The 19,925-nt window shown below is 43.7% G+C and overlaps 1 protein-coding gene across 5 annotated transcripts in view; it reads left to right on the top strand.

The window, feature by feature from the left end:
* Positions 1 to 19,925, top strand: part of LOC112250737 (cAMP-specific 3',5'-cyclic phosphodiesterase 4D) — a 175,541-nt gene that overhangs the window by 136,110 nt on the left and 19,506 nt on the right. For 4 of the 5 annotated variants that reach the window (XM_042322023.1, XM_042322025.1, XM_042322026.1 and 1 more), the window contains 6 exons: positions 2,621 to 2,812; positions 3,180 to 3,221; positions 3,866 to 3,902; positions 5,103 to 5,232; positions 6,880 to 6,992; positions 15,205 to 15,298. In XM_042322023.1, coding sequence (XP_042177957.1) covers positions 2,621 to 2,812; positions 3,180 to 3,221; positions 3,866 to 3,902; positions 5,103 to 5,232; positions 6,880 to 6,992; positions 15,205 to 15,298 — 608 coding nt within the window. The remainder of the gene's footprint in view (positions 1 to 2,620; positions 2,813 to 3,179; positions 3,222 to 3,865; positions 3,903 to 5,102; positions 5,233 to 6,879; positions 6,993 to 15,204; positions 15,299 to 19,925) is intronic. The other variant, XM_042322024.1, reaches the window with a different exon arrangement.

Consider the following 19,925-nt stretch of genomic DNA (forward strand, 5'->3'; position numbering starts at 1 on the left):
AACAGTAGTCGAATTGCTCTGTGCTCTCTATAGAGACACTGGTGTGCTGGGGAACATGCACTGACTGGCACAGTGATGAGTTATATTTCTGTCTCCAGTAGATGGTGCTACCTGACACTCAGAAGCCCATTCTATTTCCAGTATTTTTTTATTTAACCTTTATTTAACTAGGCAAGTCAGTTAAGAACCTTTTTTTTTTTACAATGATGGCCTACCCCAGCCAAACCCTCCCCTGACCCGGACAATTGTGCACCGCCTTATGTCACTCCCGATCACAGCCGGTTGTGATACAGCCCGGGATCGAACCAGGGTCTGCAGTGATGCCTCTAGAACTGAGATGCAGTGTCTTAGACTGCTGCGCCACTCGGGAGCCCAGTAGAGGGAACTAACAGTATGAATACCACTGTTTATGGACACTTGTCCTCCCACTCAGTCTGATAATCCCAGGTTTTTCCTAGTGGCATTTCTTGAACTTTGCCCAGGTGGTTTTCTTGGGAAAATATGCGCCTTCATCTACAGCACTGTATTGCTTCTGGAAATAGAAGTGAGTGGGAACATTGTTGAGAAGAGAAGCCGCCTGCAGCTGGGAAGGAGATCGCCACAGTCCATAAGTGTACTCTGATATCTCCAAGCCTCAGGCTCTGATAGTTTACTCAAACATTAACATTTCATGTGAATGACGTGGATTTCAGTTCTAATGGGCGAGTTTTGTTTCACGTGTGAGTGTTTTTGGGGGTTAATTCAGTTATTTTGGATAGAGCTATTCATAGCTGCTGATGTCATTGGCCCCGTGATTGATGACATCCCACCCTCAGAGATGGCCCAAATCGCTCCGAGGGGACGGACGCATCTTTGAAAATTAGATGAAGGGAAGGGTGAGAAAAAGGGAGGGAAGGGAGGAGGAGAGGTGGGGTAATAAGGCAAGCCCCTCCCCCTGGGGCTCTCCCCACCAATCAGGGAGGAAAGGGAGGAGGAGAGGTTGGGTAATAAGGCAAGCCCTGGCACTGATGCTTTTATACTGCAGCTCCTCCCCCTGGGACTCTCCTCACCAATCAGGTGGAGCTTGTTAAAACGCTGCATTGAGCCGTCGAAATGCAAACCTATCTTTCACTCTCTCTCTCTGTTGCTCTCCCTCTCATTGTTTCTGATTAATGATGTCAGTCACTGCCCGAGTATGGTGCAGGTTTGTTTTTAAATGTTAATTTAGGCAAAATACTGAGCCTCGTTGTATTTAGGGTGCATACGTCACAACACAACACACCCCATACAGAGGCATGCAGGTTTGACTGCTGTTGTGAGAGGAGTGAAATGCACTCGTACATCCACAGGTGGTTGTTGCAGGTGCCTCGGAGACATTCAGCAATAGTTTTACTCAAAAGAAATTCGCACACCACACAGTGCTGGCAAATAATAACTTGTTTGTGGAAATCATGACGACAACAAAATCTGCAGCACTTTCTATTCACTAAGTGTTGAACTTGAAGTCGATTGAAAGGGTATGTACCGTATTGGGTGAGGGTTTCAGCCTAACATAATTATATGAGACTCCAGCCGGGGGGGCATGCCGTATGTTTCAGGCTATGTATAGCCCTCTCGCATGTACCTCCATCAATGACAGAGGGCTATTCTTAGAACCACTCTCTCCCAACTCCACCTCAGCCTGACCTTGCAGCTGCCGCCTGTATACCGTGGCACCGCCCCCTGGAGCAACTCCGCTTCTGGAGTCGGATTGGACAAAGGAGAGTCACACAGGTCAAGACGCACGGTCACGTATTCCTACCAAAGAGCCTAAAGGAGGAGGATATTGTAGTAGTAGAACTTTGTAAGCATTCACCTGCCGACTGCGGTATCTGTAAAGTCCCTGTTGTATTGGATATACTTTGCTCATGCAGAGCCTGTGGTTGATTGGTAACAATTCCGGCTCTTGACACATGCTGTAGCTTAGATGACTTCCTTCCAGAGACTTTGGTTCAATCCCCACATCCAGCATTCCCGCTGTATCTCCCACTTGCCTTTCTCCTCCTCCGATCTCCTAACTGAACGTCTAATTGCATTCTCAAAATATGAAAAGGAGAGAGAGGAGTTCCACTGTCCCATCAAACAGTCAGCCCTATTATGAGATTGGATGACTATGGACTGATCACCCTGACATTTTGGGGTCAGGGTCTGGCTGTAGAGGTGGAGAGGTGCCAGCGGCGCCATTAGTTTTAGTGCTACCCAGGGCCCTGACAGAGGCGGAAGACTTTGGCACTCTGCTGACGTACGTGGTGAAGTCAGTGCTGACACTAGCGTGATTATGTTCAAATAAATGTTGGGGGGGGGTTGTAGGGAATGGCTGCTGCTCTAGGCCTGCTATCACTAGGTCATCTCTTTTCTATTCTCAATATATTGTGTATTAGCTATGAGGCAGGCAGAGATTGGTCAGTGGTGTTTTTTGACGACGATAACTACAAGGATGATTTCGGATGGAAGATTCACACATTTTGTCAGACTTCCATACCTCTGTCATCACACTGGACAGAATAAAAGAAGGGACAATGACATCTTGTCTTCCTGCTCCGCTGCTCCAGACACCTATTCACATGAATCTTCCCTTCTCTTTCTCATCTCTCACCCTAAGTTTTGATGTGGAGAATGGGCTGCCGGTGGGACGCAGCCCTCTGGACCCCCAGGCCAGCCCCAGCTCCGGCCTGGTCCTGCAGGCCAACTACCCCCACAGCCAGCGCCGCGAGTCCTTCCTCTACCGCTCCGACTCAGACTTCGACCTCTCACCAAAAGCCATGTCCCGCAACTCCTCCATGGCCAGTGAGCTGTAAGTACCATTGGACCAAAGTGATGCATGACCCTCCTAACCTTACCCCTTCTCCAGGGACTTCTCTCTCTCTCTCTTTCTCTCTCTTTCTCTCTCTCTTTCTCTCTCTTTCTCTCTCTCTCTCTCTCTCGCTCTCTCGCTCTCTCTCTCTCGCCAACCTTGATGTTTCACTAACCAATACATGTCTACTCTCTTATATTTATACTGTCATAGCTAACCCTATGATTCCCACAGAGGTCCCTAAAAACGTAACCTTCCTGTCTCATATTGTTGATGTTTGTTTCTGGAGATCGGAGGCCATGTCACAGTCTGTTTACCCATGTCAAGTCTAGCTTAGTCACTGGACTCTCGCTCTATGTATTTAAAGGGAAGAGGGCTTGAAGCACTGGGAAGTCGGTTGGCTGCCGCGGTGAGAGATGCGTGTGACACATTTTTTCTATTTAACTTCCCCTTTAAGGACCCACTGCGTTTTTAGGTTTCAGACACTTCCTGCCCTCACAAACCCCTTAACCCCTCCACACACCCCCACCCACCTCCTGCCCCAACACATAACCTTTAACCCCCCCAGCCCATACACACACACATGCACGCATCCCTCACCCACTTTTCCTCCCGAACCATCCCAAAAGAAAAACCCCACAGGCCTTGCATCTGAGTTGAGCCTGCTGCTGTTTGGGTGCTGCATGGATAGCCTGAGGCCTATAATCTTAACAGAAAGGCTCGACCACAAGACCACACATTATGTGCATGATAATATATAAAGCACAATTTCAAAGGATTTTGTTTGTTTTTCCCACAGTTCTCACAGTCAGTTGTGTGCATGTCACTTGTTTCCTCTCCATGTGTCCAATGTGTTAACTGATACAGGATATATGGGTGTTCAGGCTGCATCTAGGACGCCCATTGCTTAACACTCAGGGCGTACCATAGAGCCCCAGTATACAGTATATTATGTCAATATTGCCCTTGTAAGATGGTGATATTCTGTTCTTCACCTATTTGTTGAAGATGTAGTATCTAACTCAGTGTTTTTGTTTTCTTCTGTCCGTTTAGACATGGAGAAGACATGATTGTGACACCATTTGCACAGGTCAGTGCTATGTTCATGCCTTTTCTCTTTAAGTGCATGGTAATATTGTGTGCAGTACAGTGAGCCAGCCTTTATGTACTTCTTTGCGTGGAAAATCATATGATGCACAGTGCTGTCTTGGTGGTGTTTTAAGTGGTAGGGTGCCATTCATTACACACAAACACACACACATGAAATACTTTATTTGAATTCACAAAGCACATTACAGTCGGGAAGGATTCAAACATTTCAAAGGTCTGAACACACGGGCCTACTTTAACGTAGCTGTGACGACATCTGTGTGCCAGCGATACTCTTCCAACCCAGACCACCGGCTTTTGCTGCAATAACCCGTCTGCACGTAGTGCATGTCATTGTGTGTCACAACTCAACTAGGGTTACAAAACAAGTGAGGAGTCCAATATTGGCATGCATCGTAAGCAGAGCCGGACAGATGTCAAATCTTCACGGGTTTGGAAAGGAGAGATCTTTTTAATGTGCCGACTGCCCCCTCGATTTTTCACCGGGGTGACATTTTGAACTCGGAGCAGTCTTGAGTTGCAACATGAAGGCACACAAAGTCCCTGAGACAGGCGTTTAGGGATGTTTTGTACCCCTGTGCATTTCAGTGTCTCACTAGAGCTCACGTGTGTGATAGGCGTATAATACCTGAGTGGCGGCAGGTAGCCTAGCGGTAAAGAGTGTTGGGCCAGTAACGGAAAGGTCGCTGGTTTGAATCCCCAAGCTGACTAGGTGAAAAAGCTGTCGATGTGCCCTTGAGCAAGGCACTTAACCCTAATTTCTCCACTAAGTCGCTCCGGAATAGAGCGTCTGCTAAATTACTAAAATGTACAATTATGTACGACCTGCACATGCCAAAGACAGAGCCATTAGCCTGGTCCCAGTACTTTTTGTGCAGTATAGCCAACTGGTCATTGTCACGATAGGTGCAGGCAATACAGCCCAAACAGATCTGGCACCAGGCTACAGAGCCATAGGCAGAGTTTGATCAACTACCCTCTATGTTGGCATCAAAATTCCAAAACCGTAACATTCTGATTTTCGTTTGATTGTCTTGGGACAGACATAGCTCCCATTTAAAAATCAAAAAAACGCAAACAAAATCTTGTGTTTTAGGAAATCCGGATATTGTGCGTAGAATATCATGGACATAATGCATCATACCACTAAATCAGTCTCCCTTCCACCCCCTCTCTTTAGGTGCTCGCCAGTCTCCGAACAGTCAGAAGCAACTTTGCCGTCATAACTCATCTGCAGGATCGGCCCAACAGGCGGCCGTCAGGCAGCAACACTCCCTCAATGCCTACCCATACCAATCCAAGCATACCAGGTCAGTAGGTTACGCATCTGATTATACCTCTTACATTACTTCACAACAATTGGTTTTGTTGTTCCCTAGTGTCTGCTGCACTCTGTGAAAATAGTAAGTTCACAAGAACTGAAAATACAGCTTGCCCTACGATCTAACCGTAAGATTGGTTTGATGTTACGCAATACTTGCAATTATGGCAGTATCTGTCAGCTTTACATTGGTAAGGGCAGTGCAGTGAGAATGAAAAGATGTAAAGAGACATACAGAGTAAAATATCTCTATATCCATCCTTTGGAGGGGGGCGGCACTGGTCCTATTTTCTATGGCAATCCAAAATGTGATAGCTCGATACAAGTACTCAGGAGGACATTTGTAGTATTTGAAGCTGCCATGGAAAATATGCAATAGATGTCTAGACAATGAATTGTATAGTCTCTGGTTTGATATGGAGCCTTACAGTCTGATGCCAGATAACTGAACACAGGGGTCAGGGCCACAGTCTGTGGGACTAGGGTAAAATAAAGAGAAAGTGGTTATAGCCATGGGAAGTAGGGGTGTTGAGGGTGCTGCAGCACCCCCTGAAAAATCTGATTCATAAAATCAAAAAATAAAATTGAAGTATATATTTTTTTCACGTCAGTAGTACGTACACTGGGCATTTACTACTCCTGTATTAGCGGGCAAATATAGACGTCTGTAGCGGGCAAAAAGTGGTTTTAGCATCTCAGCTTTGGCAAAAAAAAAATGTTTTTAAGATAATTAAGTATAAGTAAGATAATTAAAGTTATCTTGCAGGGGTCAACAGAGTTGTTGCCCTGTCCCTTTCTCTGTGATCATCATTCTAATGGAATCCAGAAAGAACAAAACTCTGTCCTCAAATAATTACATCAAAAGGTGCAAAGTTATGGGAAATGACCCAAAACATCCACATCAAATTACATTTCTTGATCAAATTACATGCAAAACAATCCATTTTTGTTCAGTATTAATTTACCATCCTTACAAACCACTTCATGTAAATGTGCATTACTGTATTGTACATATGCTGGTCATCAAGGTTTGTACCTGTAGACCTTCCCTCACCATGATGAAAAACAATGTACAATACAGTAATTGAGTACATTGAGGCATCAAGTGGTTTGTGATGATGTGGCTCAGTTGGTAGAGCATGGCGCTTGGAACAGTAAGGTTTTGGGTTCGATTCCCACGGGGGGACCAATACGAAAAAGTATGAAAATGTATGCACTCACTACTGTAAATTGCTCTGGATAAGAGTGTTTACTAAAATGGAAAAGGAACGAATATACCATTTCAGTTTCCACATATAAATAAGTTGGATTTGCAAAGTACTGTATTTCAAGAAACTGGAAAACTATATGAAGCAGATTAACTGTTTTCTACAGATAATTATCAGACTCTAATTACAAATGCTGGTAAACACTGAAATACAATACATTTAGTTTAAAAAAATTAATAAAAGTACCTCACTGGCCCTTCACTAGTCCTGTAGTAGCGGACGATATAGATGTCTTTGCACCCCCTTGTTTGAGGGTTTGGACATGAACCAAAGGATCTGAGGCTCAGTCTAGACTAGGGCCTGGATGGGATGGTCTCTGGTGGTCTCTCTCAGGGCTTTAACAGCATAATGACCTTTGACCCCCTCAGAGGAGCCCTACCAGAAGCTGGCCATAGAGACACTGGAGGAGCTGGACTGGTGTCTGGACCAGCTGGAGACCCTGCAGACCCGTCACTCAGTCAGCGAGATGGCTTCCAACAAGGTGAGCTGTGTTGCATTTGAACTGAGCCTCATCTACAGTAACAACCTGGGAATGATTGCTTTAAAGCAGTGGTATTCAAACTTTTTCAGCAGGGACCCCATTTTTTCCCCCAAGAATTTCTCGCGACCCCACCCCACCCAAATCTGATGACACAACCGTAAAATTGGTCAATTTTGATTTTTACATCAACAAATAACCTTCAATTCATTGCATTTGAATCTCTTATCAAAATGAAAAGAAACCAATAAATACATTTTTACTCAATAATTATTTTTATTTTTTCTCAAATTATCTTTCTCAAAAACATTTGTATATTATCCCATACAATAACGTGACCCCACTGCACTATGACCCCACTATGCCATCTCAATAGCTTTTGAAAATGGCACAGTATACAGTGCATTTGTAAAGTATTCAGACCCCTTGACTTTTTTCACATTTTGTTACATTACAGCCTTATTCTAACATGGATGAAACTATTATTTTTCCTCATCAATCTACACACAATACACCATAATGACAAAGCGAAAACAGGTATTTAGAATTTTTGCAAATGTATTAAAAATAAAGTTATTCAAACCCTTTGCTATGAGAATCGAAATTGAGCTCAGGTGCATCCTGTTTCCATTGATCATCTTTGAGATGTTCCACAACTTGAGGTCCCACAGTTGACAGTGCATGTCAGAGCAAAAACCAATCCATGAGGTCGAAGGAATTGCCCGTGCAGCTCCGAGACAGGATTGTGTCTGGGGAAGGGTACCAAAACATTTCTGCAGCATTGAAGGTCCTCAAGAACACAGTGGCCTCCATTTTTAAATAGAAGAAGTTTGGAACCACCAAGACTCTTCCTAGAGCTGGCCCCATAGCCAAACTGAGCTCAGAGAGGTGACCAAGAACCCGATGGTCACTCTGACAGAGCTCCAGATTTCTTCTATGGAGATGGGAGAACCCTCCAGAAGGACAACCATCTCTGCAGCACTACACCAATCAGGCCTTTATGATAGAGTGGCGAAATGGAAGCCACTCCTCAGTAAAAGGCACATGACAGCCCTCTTGGAGCCAAAAGGCACCTAAAGGACTCAGACCATGAAAAACAAGATTATCTGGTCTGATGAAACCAAGATTGAACTCTTTGGCCTGAATGCCAAGCGTCACGTCTGGAGGAAACCTGGCACCATCCCTACACTGAATCATGGTGGTGGCAGCATCTTGCTGTGGGGATGTTTTTCTGTGGCAGGGACTGGGAGACTAGTCAGGATCGAGGAAAAGATGAACGGAGCAAAGTACTGAGAGATCCTTGATGAAAACCTGCTCCAAAGCTCTGACTGGGGCGACGGTTCAACTTCCAACAGGACAACGACCCTAAGCACACAGCCAAGACAATGCAGGACTGGCTTTGGGACAAGTCTCTGAATGTCCTTGAGTGGCCCAGCCAGAACCCGGACTTGAACCCGATCTAACATCTCTGGATAGACCTGAAAATAGCTGTGCAGTGACACTCCCCATCCAACCTGACAGAGCTTGAGAGGATCTGCAGAGAAGAATTGGAGAAACTCCCCAAATACAAGTGTGCCAAGCTTAGGTATCGTCATACCTAAGACTCGAGGCTGTAATCACTGCCAAAGGTGTTTCAACAAAGTACTGAGTAAAGGGTCTGAATACCTTTTATGTAAATGTCATATTTAAGTTTTTATTTTTGATACATTTGCAAAAATTTCTAAAATCCAGTTTTTTCTTTGTCATTCTTGGGGTTATTGTGTATAGATTTAATACATATTAGGCTGTAACGTAACAACATTTTGAAAAGGTCAAGGGTTCTGAATACATTCTGAATGCACTGTAACAGCTGGAATGCCAAGGTCAAGGAAATGTCTAAAATACATTAATAACAATAATAGATTTAATTTGTATAGCGATTTTCTGTTCTGGGTGGAAGATCTTCCACAGTCATCCACAGAGGGAGGTGGAAGTCCAACGGGTCACAACATATGTCTGATCCACTCTCCATGCGCACCTTCCTGTGGAGGCCCAGATGAAGGGTTGAGCTGGGGGGAAACAATGGTCAGATCCAGGGGGGAAACTAGTCAGAAGCCAGGACACCTTTCCATCCCCAGTCGTAGACTCCTTGGTAAACTCCTCCGAAAAACATGTAGCACCCACCTGCGTGAAGCCATGCAGCCACTAAGCTTAAGGCGCTTGAAGCTCACTACAGTCAACACTACAGTCCACCTTGAAATAAACCATTGTGGAAAAACTTTAGGGATCCTCTGCCATATTCAACAGTCTCCAAGCCTCTGTCATCTCGTTGTTTCAAATGAAAACAGTTAGATGGCTAGATAGATAAATAGCTAGCTTCTCAGTTCAGTTGGTAAAATAACTGACTTGCCAGTCTTGCACTGCTGTGGATCAATATATAAATACAACATGCAACAATTTCAAAGATTTTACTGACTTACAGTTCATATAAGGAAATCAGTCAATTGAAATACTTTCATTAGGCCCTAATCTATGGATTTCACATGACTGGGAATACAGATATGCATCTGTTGGTCACAGATACTTTTTTTTTAAAAGGTAGGGGAGTTTATCAGAAATCCAGTCATATCTGGTGTGACCACCATATGCCTCATGCAGTGCGACACATCTCCTTCGCATAGAGTTGATCAGGCTGTTGATTGTGGCCTGTGGAATGTTTTTCGACTCCTCTTCAATGGCTGTGCGAAGTTGCTGGATATTGGCAGGAACTGGAACACGCCATCGTTCAGGTCCATCCAGAGCATCCCTAACATGCACAATGGGTGACATGTCTGGTGAATACGCAGGCCATGGAAGAACTGGGGAATGTTCAGTTCCCAGGAACTGTGTACAGATCCTTGTGACATGGGGCCGGCTGTGCATTATCATGCTGAAACATGAGGTGATGGCAGTGGATGAATGGCACGACAATGGGCCTCAGGATTTTGTCACAGTATCTCTGTGCATTAAAATTGCCATCGATAAAATGCAGTTGTGTTTGTTACCCGTAGCTTATGCCTGCCCATACCATAACCTCACCGCCACCTTGGGGCACTCTGTTGACATCAGCAATCCGCTCGCCCACACAACGACATACACATGGTCTGCAGTTGTGAGGCTGGATGGATGTACCGCCAAATTCTCTAAAATGACGTTGGAGGCAGCTTATAGTAGAGAAATTAACATTACATTCTCTTGCCATCAGCATGCCAATTGCACGCTCCTTCAAAACTTGAGACTGTGGGATTGTGTGCCAAAATTGCACAATTTAGAGTGGCCTTTTTATAGTCCCCAGCACAAGGTGCACTTTTCTAATGTTCATGCTGTTCAATCAGCTTCCTGATATGCCACACCTGTCAGGTGAATGGATTATCTTGGAAAGGAGGTATGCTCACTAACAGGGATGTAAACAAATTTGTGCACAGCATTTTTGAGAAATAAGCTTTTTGTGCATATGGAACATTTCTGGGATATTTTATTTCAGCTCATGAACCATGGGACCAACACTTAGATGTTGCATTTATATTCTGGTTCAGTGTATATACAATCAAAACTTACTTACCTAACAAAATAAATATTTTATCTAAAATTCTGTCCAGAAACACCTACAACTATTAAAATATGTTCAATATTTACAGAGCTTTCTGCGTATGCGACCTCACAGCGCCATGGCAACCACAGATTCACAGATATGACCACTTCACAGATATGACCATTATTTGGACCCTCCACCAAGCAGGTCGGTTCTTGTTGCGTTGCAGTATTTACATTTTTACAGATGTAGGCAGTTGAACTGCTGTTGCATTCTCCCTCTGCTTAATATTTGGGCATACAAAGAGCATTGGGCTGATGCACACGCCCTCCCATTCAGACACAAACACACACCAACACATGAATGGAGCCCATCCTTCCCATTGAAGGAGTTAACCAGTCGCATGGATTCCCATCCCTTCTTTCCACTCCACTCCTCCTGGATGCATTATGTATCCCCCTCTCTCTCTCAGCCTCTACCTCTCACACTCCCCTCCCCTTTACACCCACAACCAATCATATCCCTCGCATCCCTCCAGCCTGTGTAGCTGATTGGCTAGGGGGCATCCCACATGTAGGCGGTTCAAGGGGAGATACACACAGGGAGAGACTTTCCTCGCTCATACTCTCCCCATCCCTCCCTCCCTCTCTCACTCCTTCCCCTCGGTCTCTGTATTTACATTGAGAGTGGGATGGTGGATGAAGGAGCAGCAGTCAGCCATGCGCTCTGGTGTCCTGCACCTAGCTGGACTGTCTGTCCCCTTGCTCTGCATCGCCCGTCACCCATGTCCCCTCTGTGCCCTCTGTCCTCCTTACTCAGCTCAGGGCTACGGGCACACCTCGTCTTTGGCTGAAGACTGTTAGATCTTTTCCCCTCTTTCAATCTCGGACCTACGGACTGTCAGGTTGTGACAGAACTGTAGACCCATAGAATCTGCTACTGGATTTTATTCATCCGAGTTGGTTTTTACTGCTCACTCGTCTTTGTTTTTTATTTAACATGTGTCCACTGGGTTGGCCGAAGTCACTTTGTTCTCTGTGTCTTGGACACTCATACAGGTGAGTGCACGGGAATGTGTGTGGGCTCAAGGTGTAAGGGTGTCAGAATTTCATTTTCTGTTATTGCATTGCAAACTTCTTAATGGGTCTGCATAACGATAAGTGTGCTTTGGTGCACTGTAGAACAGTATGTTTTTGGATGTATCTGTGTTTTAGCATATTATGTCAGTGAGATGGTACACTACAAAAGTATGTGGACACCTGCTCGTTGAACATCTCATTCCAAATCATGGGTATTCATATGGAGTTGGTCCCCCCTTTGCTGCTATAACAGCCTCCACTCTTCTGGGAAGGCTTTCCACTAGATGTTGGACCATTGCTGCGTGGACTTTCATTCAGCCACAAGAGCATTAGTGAGGTCAGGTATTGATGTCAGGCGATTAGGCCTAGCTCGCAGTCGGCGTTCCAATTCATCCCACACGTGTTCGATGGGATCAGAGCTCTGTGCAGGCCAGTCAAGTTCTTCTACACTGATCTCGACAAACATGGGGTCAGGGCTCTGTGCAGGCCAGTCAAGTTCTTCCAGACCGATCTCGACAAATCATTTCTGTATGGTCCTCACTTTGTGTATAGGGGCATTGTCATGCTGAAACAGGAAAGGGCCTTCCCCAAACTGTTGCCACAAAGTTGGAAGCACAGAATCATCTAGAATGCCATTCTATGCTGCAGTGTTAAGATTTCCCTTCACTGGTACTAAGGGGCCTAGCCCGAACCATGAAAAACAGCCCCAGACCATTATTCCTCATCCACCAAACTTTACAGTTGGCACTATTTATTGGGGCAGGTAGCGTTCTCCTGGCATCTGCCAAATCCAGGGTCGTCCGTTGGACTGCCAGATGGTGAAGCGTGATTCATCACTCCAGAGAACCCGTTTCCACTGCTCCAGAGTTCAATGGCAGAGAGCTTTTACACTCCAGTCGACGTTTGGCATTACGCGTGGCGAGCTTCGGCTTGTGTGAGGTTGCTCGGCCACGGAAACCCATTTCATAAAGCTCCTAACAAACCAGGAATTTGACAAACTGACTTGTTGGAAAGGTGGCATCCTATGACGGTGCCACGTTGAAAGTCACTGAGCTTTTCAGTACGCGCCATTCTACTGCCAATGTGTGTCCGTGGAAATTGCAAGGCTGTGTGCTCAATTTTTGAATGGGTGTCCACATACTTTTGGCTACGTGGTGTATAAAACTGCATATTATTGTCTAGACAAGTTATCACATATTGTGTGTGTACACACATGCCTGTTTCCCTTTGAGTACACTACACTTTTCGTCCTGTATGTCTCAGTGTGTGTGTGTGTACATGCACCGTCTCCTTTAACTTCTTATGGCTGCAGGAGCAGTATTGAGTAGCTTGGATGAAAGGTGCCCAGAGTAAACTGCCTGCTCCTCAGTCCCAGTTGCGATATATGCATATTATTATTAGTATTGGATAGAAAACACTCTGTTTCTAAATCTGTTTGAATGATGTCTGTGAGTATAACAGAACTCATATGGCAGGCAAAAACCTGAGAAGAAATCCAAACAGGAAGTTGGAAATCTGAGGTTGGTCGATTTTCAACCCAGCCCCTATTGAATATGCAGTGGGATATTGGTTATGTTGCACTTCCTAAGGCTTCCACTAGATGTCAACCGTCTTTAGAAACTTGTTGAGGATTCTACTGTGAAGTGGGACCGAATGAGAGAGGATTGAGTCAGAGGTCTGCCAGCAGTCACGCGCTGGTCAGCGCGTTTTCTGAAGACAAAGGAATTCTCCGGTTGGAATATTATTTAAGTTTTATGTTAAAAACATCGTAAAAATTGATTCCATACATCGTTTGACATGTTTCTACGGACAGTAACGGAACTTTTTGACATTTCATCTGCAACTAGGGAACGCGCTTCATGACTTTGGATTTGTTTACCAAACATGCTAACAAAAGTAGCTCTTTGGACAAAAATTAGGGACGTTATTGAACAAATCAAGCGTTTAATGTGGAACTGGAATTCCTGGGAGTGCATTCGAATGAAGATCATCAAAGGTAAGTGAATATTTATAATGCTATTTATGACTAGTGTTGACTACCCAATATGGCGGATATCTTTTTGGCTGCTTGGTTGTCTGAAAGCTGTACTCCGATTATTGCATGGTTTGCTTTTTCCGTAAAGCTTTTTTGAAATCTGATACAGCGGTTGCATTAAGGAGAAGTGTATCTATATTTCCATGTCTAACAATTGTATTTTCATCGACATTTATAATGAGTATTTCTGTAAAATGTTGTGGCTCACTGCAATATCACCGGATGTTTTTGGAACTAGTGAACATAACGCGCAAATGTATACTGAGATTTTTTAAACTATAAATATGCACTTTATCGAACAAAACATACATGTATCTTGTAACATGAAGTCCCATGAGTGTCATCTGATGAAGATCATCAAAGGTTAGTGATTAATTTTATCTCTATTTTTGCTTTTTGTGACTCCTCTCTTTGGCTGGAAAAAGGGCTGTGTTTTTCTGTGGCTTGGCTCTGACCTAACATAATCGTTTGTGGTGCTTTTGCTGTAAAGCCTATTTGAAATTGAACACTTTGGTGGGATTAACAACAATATTACCTTTAAATGGTATAAGATACATGTATGTGTGAGGAATTTTAATTATGAGATTTCTGTTGTTTGAATTTGGCGCTCTGCACTTTCACTGGCTGTTGTCATATCAATCCCGTTAACGGGATTGCAGCCCTAAGAAGACCATATGGTGGTTTGTATGGCTGGCGTTGTGCGCTCCGCTATCTCGTACCCACGTGATTACATAATGGGCTGAGCCCAGCTGAAGACGTTGTGCCCTACCCTCCCTTCCCAAATGCCCTGCGCTCACTCTCAATGAACCACTCACTGAGCACTGCTGCCTCTGTGTACCATGATTCACCATGGCAACCACACCGCTCTGTTTGAAAAATAATGTTCCCCTTCTTTCTGTCTGGACTGTGTGCTGCACTGTCGGCTAGTGATATGGCTATACTTCCCTGGTTTTTCCATTTATCCCCATTCATGGAACGACTGTGTCCCTGCAGATGGAAAATACCAACAGAGCTAATTCAGCTAAACATGGTGCAATATTTGTTGTGCATGTGTTTAGTATGAAATAAACAACAACAACAACTAAATGTGTGATGCACTGAAATAGACTTGGGGTTTGTATGAGGTTGTGTCATGATAGAAGTTAATGATTCATTTTATGGTCTTATTGAAATAATTGTGTATTACTTGACTACTATTAGTCTATTGATATCACACATTTATTTTGATGTGATCAAGGAAATCACTACTGTCATTTGATTTACTTGTTAGTTACTCCTGACACTTAAATGTGTGGTGTAAAAATGTCACACCAAACATCATGTAAATATATTTTGGGGGCCATTTTGAACTCTCATTTTGTTTTATTAATTTATCATTTCACAAATTGTTTATGCAAAAAGAGATAAGTCAGTCATCCACATTAAAGTGTGTGAAGAACTCTAATGCGGGTACACTTGTTCTACTGAGGCATTTTCTACTTTCCACACTGTACAGTATGTCCATGTATGAACTTGTGTCACTGATGCCTGGTGTCTGATCTTGTCCCCCAGTTCAAAAGAATGCTGAACAGAGAGCTCACCCAGTTGTCAGAAACCAGCCGGTCAGGAAACCAAGTCTCAGAGTTTATCGCCAACACTTTCCTAGGTGAGTGACAACAGCGCTCCTGAACAGGCATTAAAATGGCCATGCAAGGTATTTATTTTGACCCTACTGAAAAATAGGAATTAATGTAAAGCATTCATCCTGCTCAAATTCTGTTACATAATACAATATTTATTTGCTTTATAAGGCGTTATACAGCCTTGGTCATAATGCTCTATAAATGTAGTCAAAGATGTTCATGAGTTGTGCATTATTATGCATAGCTCATAAGGTATTATAAATGCACTTATAATGCATTATGAAGAGGATATTCATAGGAAATTGTCACAGACAGGCCATATCTATGAAAGGAATCGCAGGATGACAAACACATGGTACAAGTGGCAATAAGAAGGCCTCCTCACAGAGACACCTTCACTCATGTTCTCCCAGGCCTTGAACCAGGAGACTTGAAGCCCCACCCCATAGCACTCCACTATATACCATTCCCACTGGTCACAGATGCAGTTCGTCACCTGTGATGAGGGAAGAGAGAGAGGCAACAAAGAGAGAACAAATGATAGCACGACATAATGACATTTCATCTCACATTCATGCAAATACTTAAGAATAATGTATCAGGGTGAAATGGTGAAAGTATGCATATAACTGTATGTTGATGAAATATGGATTCTGATCAGTAAAATAAAGGACAAACATTCATACATCCACTCTCATACTCAGCGCCCCCTTATAGATGTTATTTTTATTTAACTAGGCAAGACGCTTAAGAACAAACTCTTATTTACAACGACGGCCTACCCCGGCCAAACCCGGACGACGCTGGGCAAATTGTGCGCCGCCCTATGGGACTCCCAATCACGGCCGGATGTGATACAACCTGGATTCGAACCATGGACTGTAGTGACTCCACTTGCACTGAGATGCAGTGCCTAGGACTGCTGCACCACTCTAGATAGAGATAGCAGGCACCCATAAGTATTCAGACCCTTTACTCAGTAATTTGTTGAAGCACCTTTCGCACCTTTCAAGGCGAAGCACCTTTCACAGCCTCGAGCCTTCTTTGGTATGATGATACAAGCTTGTCACAGCTGTATTTTGGGAGTTTGTCCCATTCTTCTATGTAGATCCTCTCAAGCTCTGTCATGTTGGATGGGGAGCATCGCTGCACGGATATTTTCAGGTCTCTCCAGAGACGTTAGATCGGGTTCAATTCCGGGCACTGGCTGGGCCACTCAAGGACATTCAGAGACTTGTCCCGAAGCCACTACTGTGTTGTCTTGGCTGTGTGATTAGGGTCCTGTTGGAAGGTGAACCTTCGCCCCAGTCTGAGGTCTTGAGTGATCAGGAGCAGGTTTTCACCAAGGATCTCTCTTTGCTTTGTTCATCTTTCCCTCAACCCTGACTAGTCTCTCAGTCCCTGCCACTGATAAATATCCCCACAGCATTATGCTGCCACCACCATGCTTCACTGTAGGGATGGTGCCAGGTCTCCTCCAGACGTGACGCTTGGCATTCAGGCCAAAGAGTTCAATCTTGGTTTCATCAGACCAGAGAATCTTGTTTCTCATTGTCTGAGAGTCCTGGTGCTTTTGGCAAACTCCAAGCGGGCTGTTTTGTGCCTTTTACTGAGGAGTGGCTTCTGTCTGACCACTCTACGATGAAGGCCTGATTGGTGGAGTGCTGCAGAGAAGGTTGGACTTCTGGAAGGTTCTCCCATCGCCACAGAGGAACTCTGGAGCTCTGTCAGAGTGACCATCGGGTTCTTGGTTACCTCCGTGACCAAGGGCCTTCTCCCCCCGATTATTCAGTTTGGCCGGGCGGCCATCTCTAGAAAGAGTCTTATTGGTTCCAAACTTATTCCATTTAAGAATGTTGGAGGCCACTGTGTTCTTCGGGACCTTCGATGCTGCAGAAATGTTATGTTACCCTTCCTCAGATCTGTGCCTTGACACAGTCTCAGAGTTCTACTGACAATTCCTTCGACCTCTTGGCTTGGTTTTTGCTTTGACATGCACTGTCAGCTGTGGGACCTTATATGGACAGGTGTGTGCCTTTCCAAATCATGTCCAACCAATTTAATTTACCACAGATGGACTCCAATCAAGTTGTAGAAGCATCAAGGATGATCAATGGAAACAGGATGCAGGAGCTCTGTCAATTTTGCGGGGCATTTAAAGCTCATTTCCTGCATTTCTACACAATCTAATATGACCCTTTGTGGGTAATTTTGTGGTCACTTATTGTAAATAAGAATATACTATGTCTCTAAACACTTCTACATGAATGTGGATGCTACTGCACAAATATCATACCTGTTACGGTTTTCTTCCGTCGAAAGAGAGTCGGACCAAAATGCAGCGTGGTTAATACGATACATGTTTAATGACGAATAAACACGACAATACAAAAACAACAAACGGAACATGAAAACCTATACAGCCTATCTGGTGAAATACAAAACACTAAGACAGGAACAATCACCCACGAAACACTCAAAGAATATGGCTGCTTAAATATGGTTCCCACTCAGAGACAACGAGAATCACCTGCCTCTGATTGAGAACTGCCTCAGGCAACCATAGACTTTGCAAGAACACCCCACTAAGCCACAATCCCAAAACATACGAAAAGCCCCCATACATAAACACAACACAAAATAAACACATGTCACACCCTGGCCTGACCAAATAAATATAGAAAACACAAAATACTAAGACCAGGGCGTGACAATACCCCCCAAAAATGCTCACCTCCCCTGTTATTGTAATGGTTAGATGTTAGCATGTCTTGGAGGATATGATATTTGTGCGCCTAACTTTCTCACTCGTCATTATTCACGATTATTTCAGGATTATCCATAGCGTCCACATTAATGTAGAAGTGTTTAGAAACATATTATATTAGTTGAAGTTGGAAGTTTACATATACCTCAGCCAAATATATTTAAACTCAGTTTTTCACAATTCCTAACATTTAATCCAAGCAAGAATTCCCTGTCTTAGGTCAGTAAGGGTCACCACTTTATTTTAAGAATGTGAAATGTCAGAATAATAGCGTAGAGAGTGATTTATTTCTGCTTTTATTTATTTAATCACATTCTCAGTGGGTCAGAAGTTTACTTACACTCAAATAGTATTTGGTAGCATTGCCTTTAAATTGTTTAACTTGGGTCAAACATTTCGGGTAGCCTTCCATAAGCTTCCCACAATAAGTTGGGTGAAGTTTGTCCAATTCCTCCTGACAGAGCTGGTGTAACTGAGTCAGGTTTGAAGACCTCCTTGCACACACACGCCTTTTCAGTTCTGCCCACATATTTTCAATAGGATTGAGGTCAAGGCTTTGTGATGGCCACTCCAATACCCTGACTTTGTTGTCCTTAAGCCATTTTGCCACAACTTTGGAAGTATACTTGGGGTCTTTGTCCATTTGGAAGACCCATTTGCGACCAAGCTTTAACTTCTTGACTGATGTCTTGAGATGTTGCTTCAATATATCCACATAATTTTCCTTGCTCATGATGCTATCTATTTTGTGAAGTGCACCAGTCCCTCCTGCAGCAAAGCACCCCCAAACATGATGCTACCATCCCCGTGCTTCACGGTTGGGATGGTGTTCTTTGGCTTGCAAGCATCCCCCTTTTCCTTCAAATATAACGATGGTCATTCTGCCCAAAAGGTCCTATTTTTGTTTCATCAGACCAGAGGACATTTCTCCAAAAAGTACAATCTTTGTCCCCATGTGCAGTTGCAAACCGTAGTCTGGCTTTTTTATGGCGGTTTTGAAGTAGTGGCTTCTTCCTTGCTGAGCGGCCTTTCAGGTTATATCGATACAGGACTCGTTTTACTGTGGATATAGATACTTTTGTACCCGTTTCCTCCAGCATCTTCACAAGGTCCTTTGCTGTTCTTTTGGGATTGATTTGCACTTTTCACACCTAAGTACGTTCATCACCAGGAGGCAGAACGCTTCTCCTTCCTGAGCGGTATGATGGCTGCGTGGTCCCATGGTGTTTATACTTGCGTATTATTGTTTGTACAGATGAACGTGGTACCTTCAAGTGTTTGGAAATTGCTCCCAAGGATGAACCAGACTTGTGGAGGTCCACAATTTTTTTTCTGATATCTTGGATGATTTCTTTTGATTTTCCCATGATGTCAAGCAAAGAGGCACTGAGTTTGAAGGTAGGCCTTGAAATACATCCACAGGTACACCTCCAATTGACTCAAATTATGTCAATTAGCCTATCAGAAGCTTCTAAAGCCATGACAACATTTTCTGGAATTTTCCAAGCTGTTTAAACTTAGTGTATGTAAACTTCTGACCCACTGGAATACAGTGATTTATAAGTGAAATAATCTGTCTGTAAACAATTGTTGGAAAAATTACTTGTCATGCACAAAGTAGATGTCCTAACCAACTTGCCCAAACTATAGTTTGTTAACAAGAAATTTGTGAAGTGGTTGAAAAACTAGTTTTAATGACTCCAACCTAAGTGTATGTAAACTTCCAACTTCAACTGTATTCTCATTTATAATAAAAGTTGTGCCCCTGCATAAGAGTACACAAATATGCATATTTAGTCATGCATGTCTTCTAGCCTATTAGCATGTCAGCCTGGCATTACTGGACACATTGTGTGGCATTGCCATGGAGACCATAATATTAT

This window comes from Oncorhynchus tshawytscha, linkage group LG05 (assembly GCF_018296145.1).
Source record: "Oncorhynchus tshawytscha isolate Ot180627B linkage group LG05, Otsh_v2.0, whole genome shotgun sequence".
Taxonomy (NCBI): Eukaryota; Metazoa; Chordata; class Actinopteri; order Salmoniformes; family Salmonidae; genus Oncorhynchus; species Oncorhynchus tshawytscha.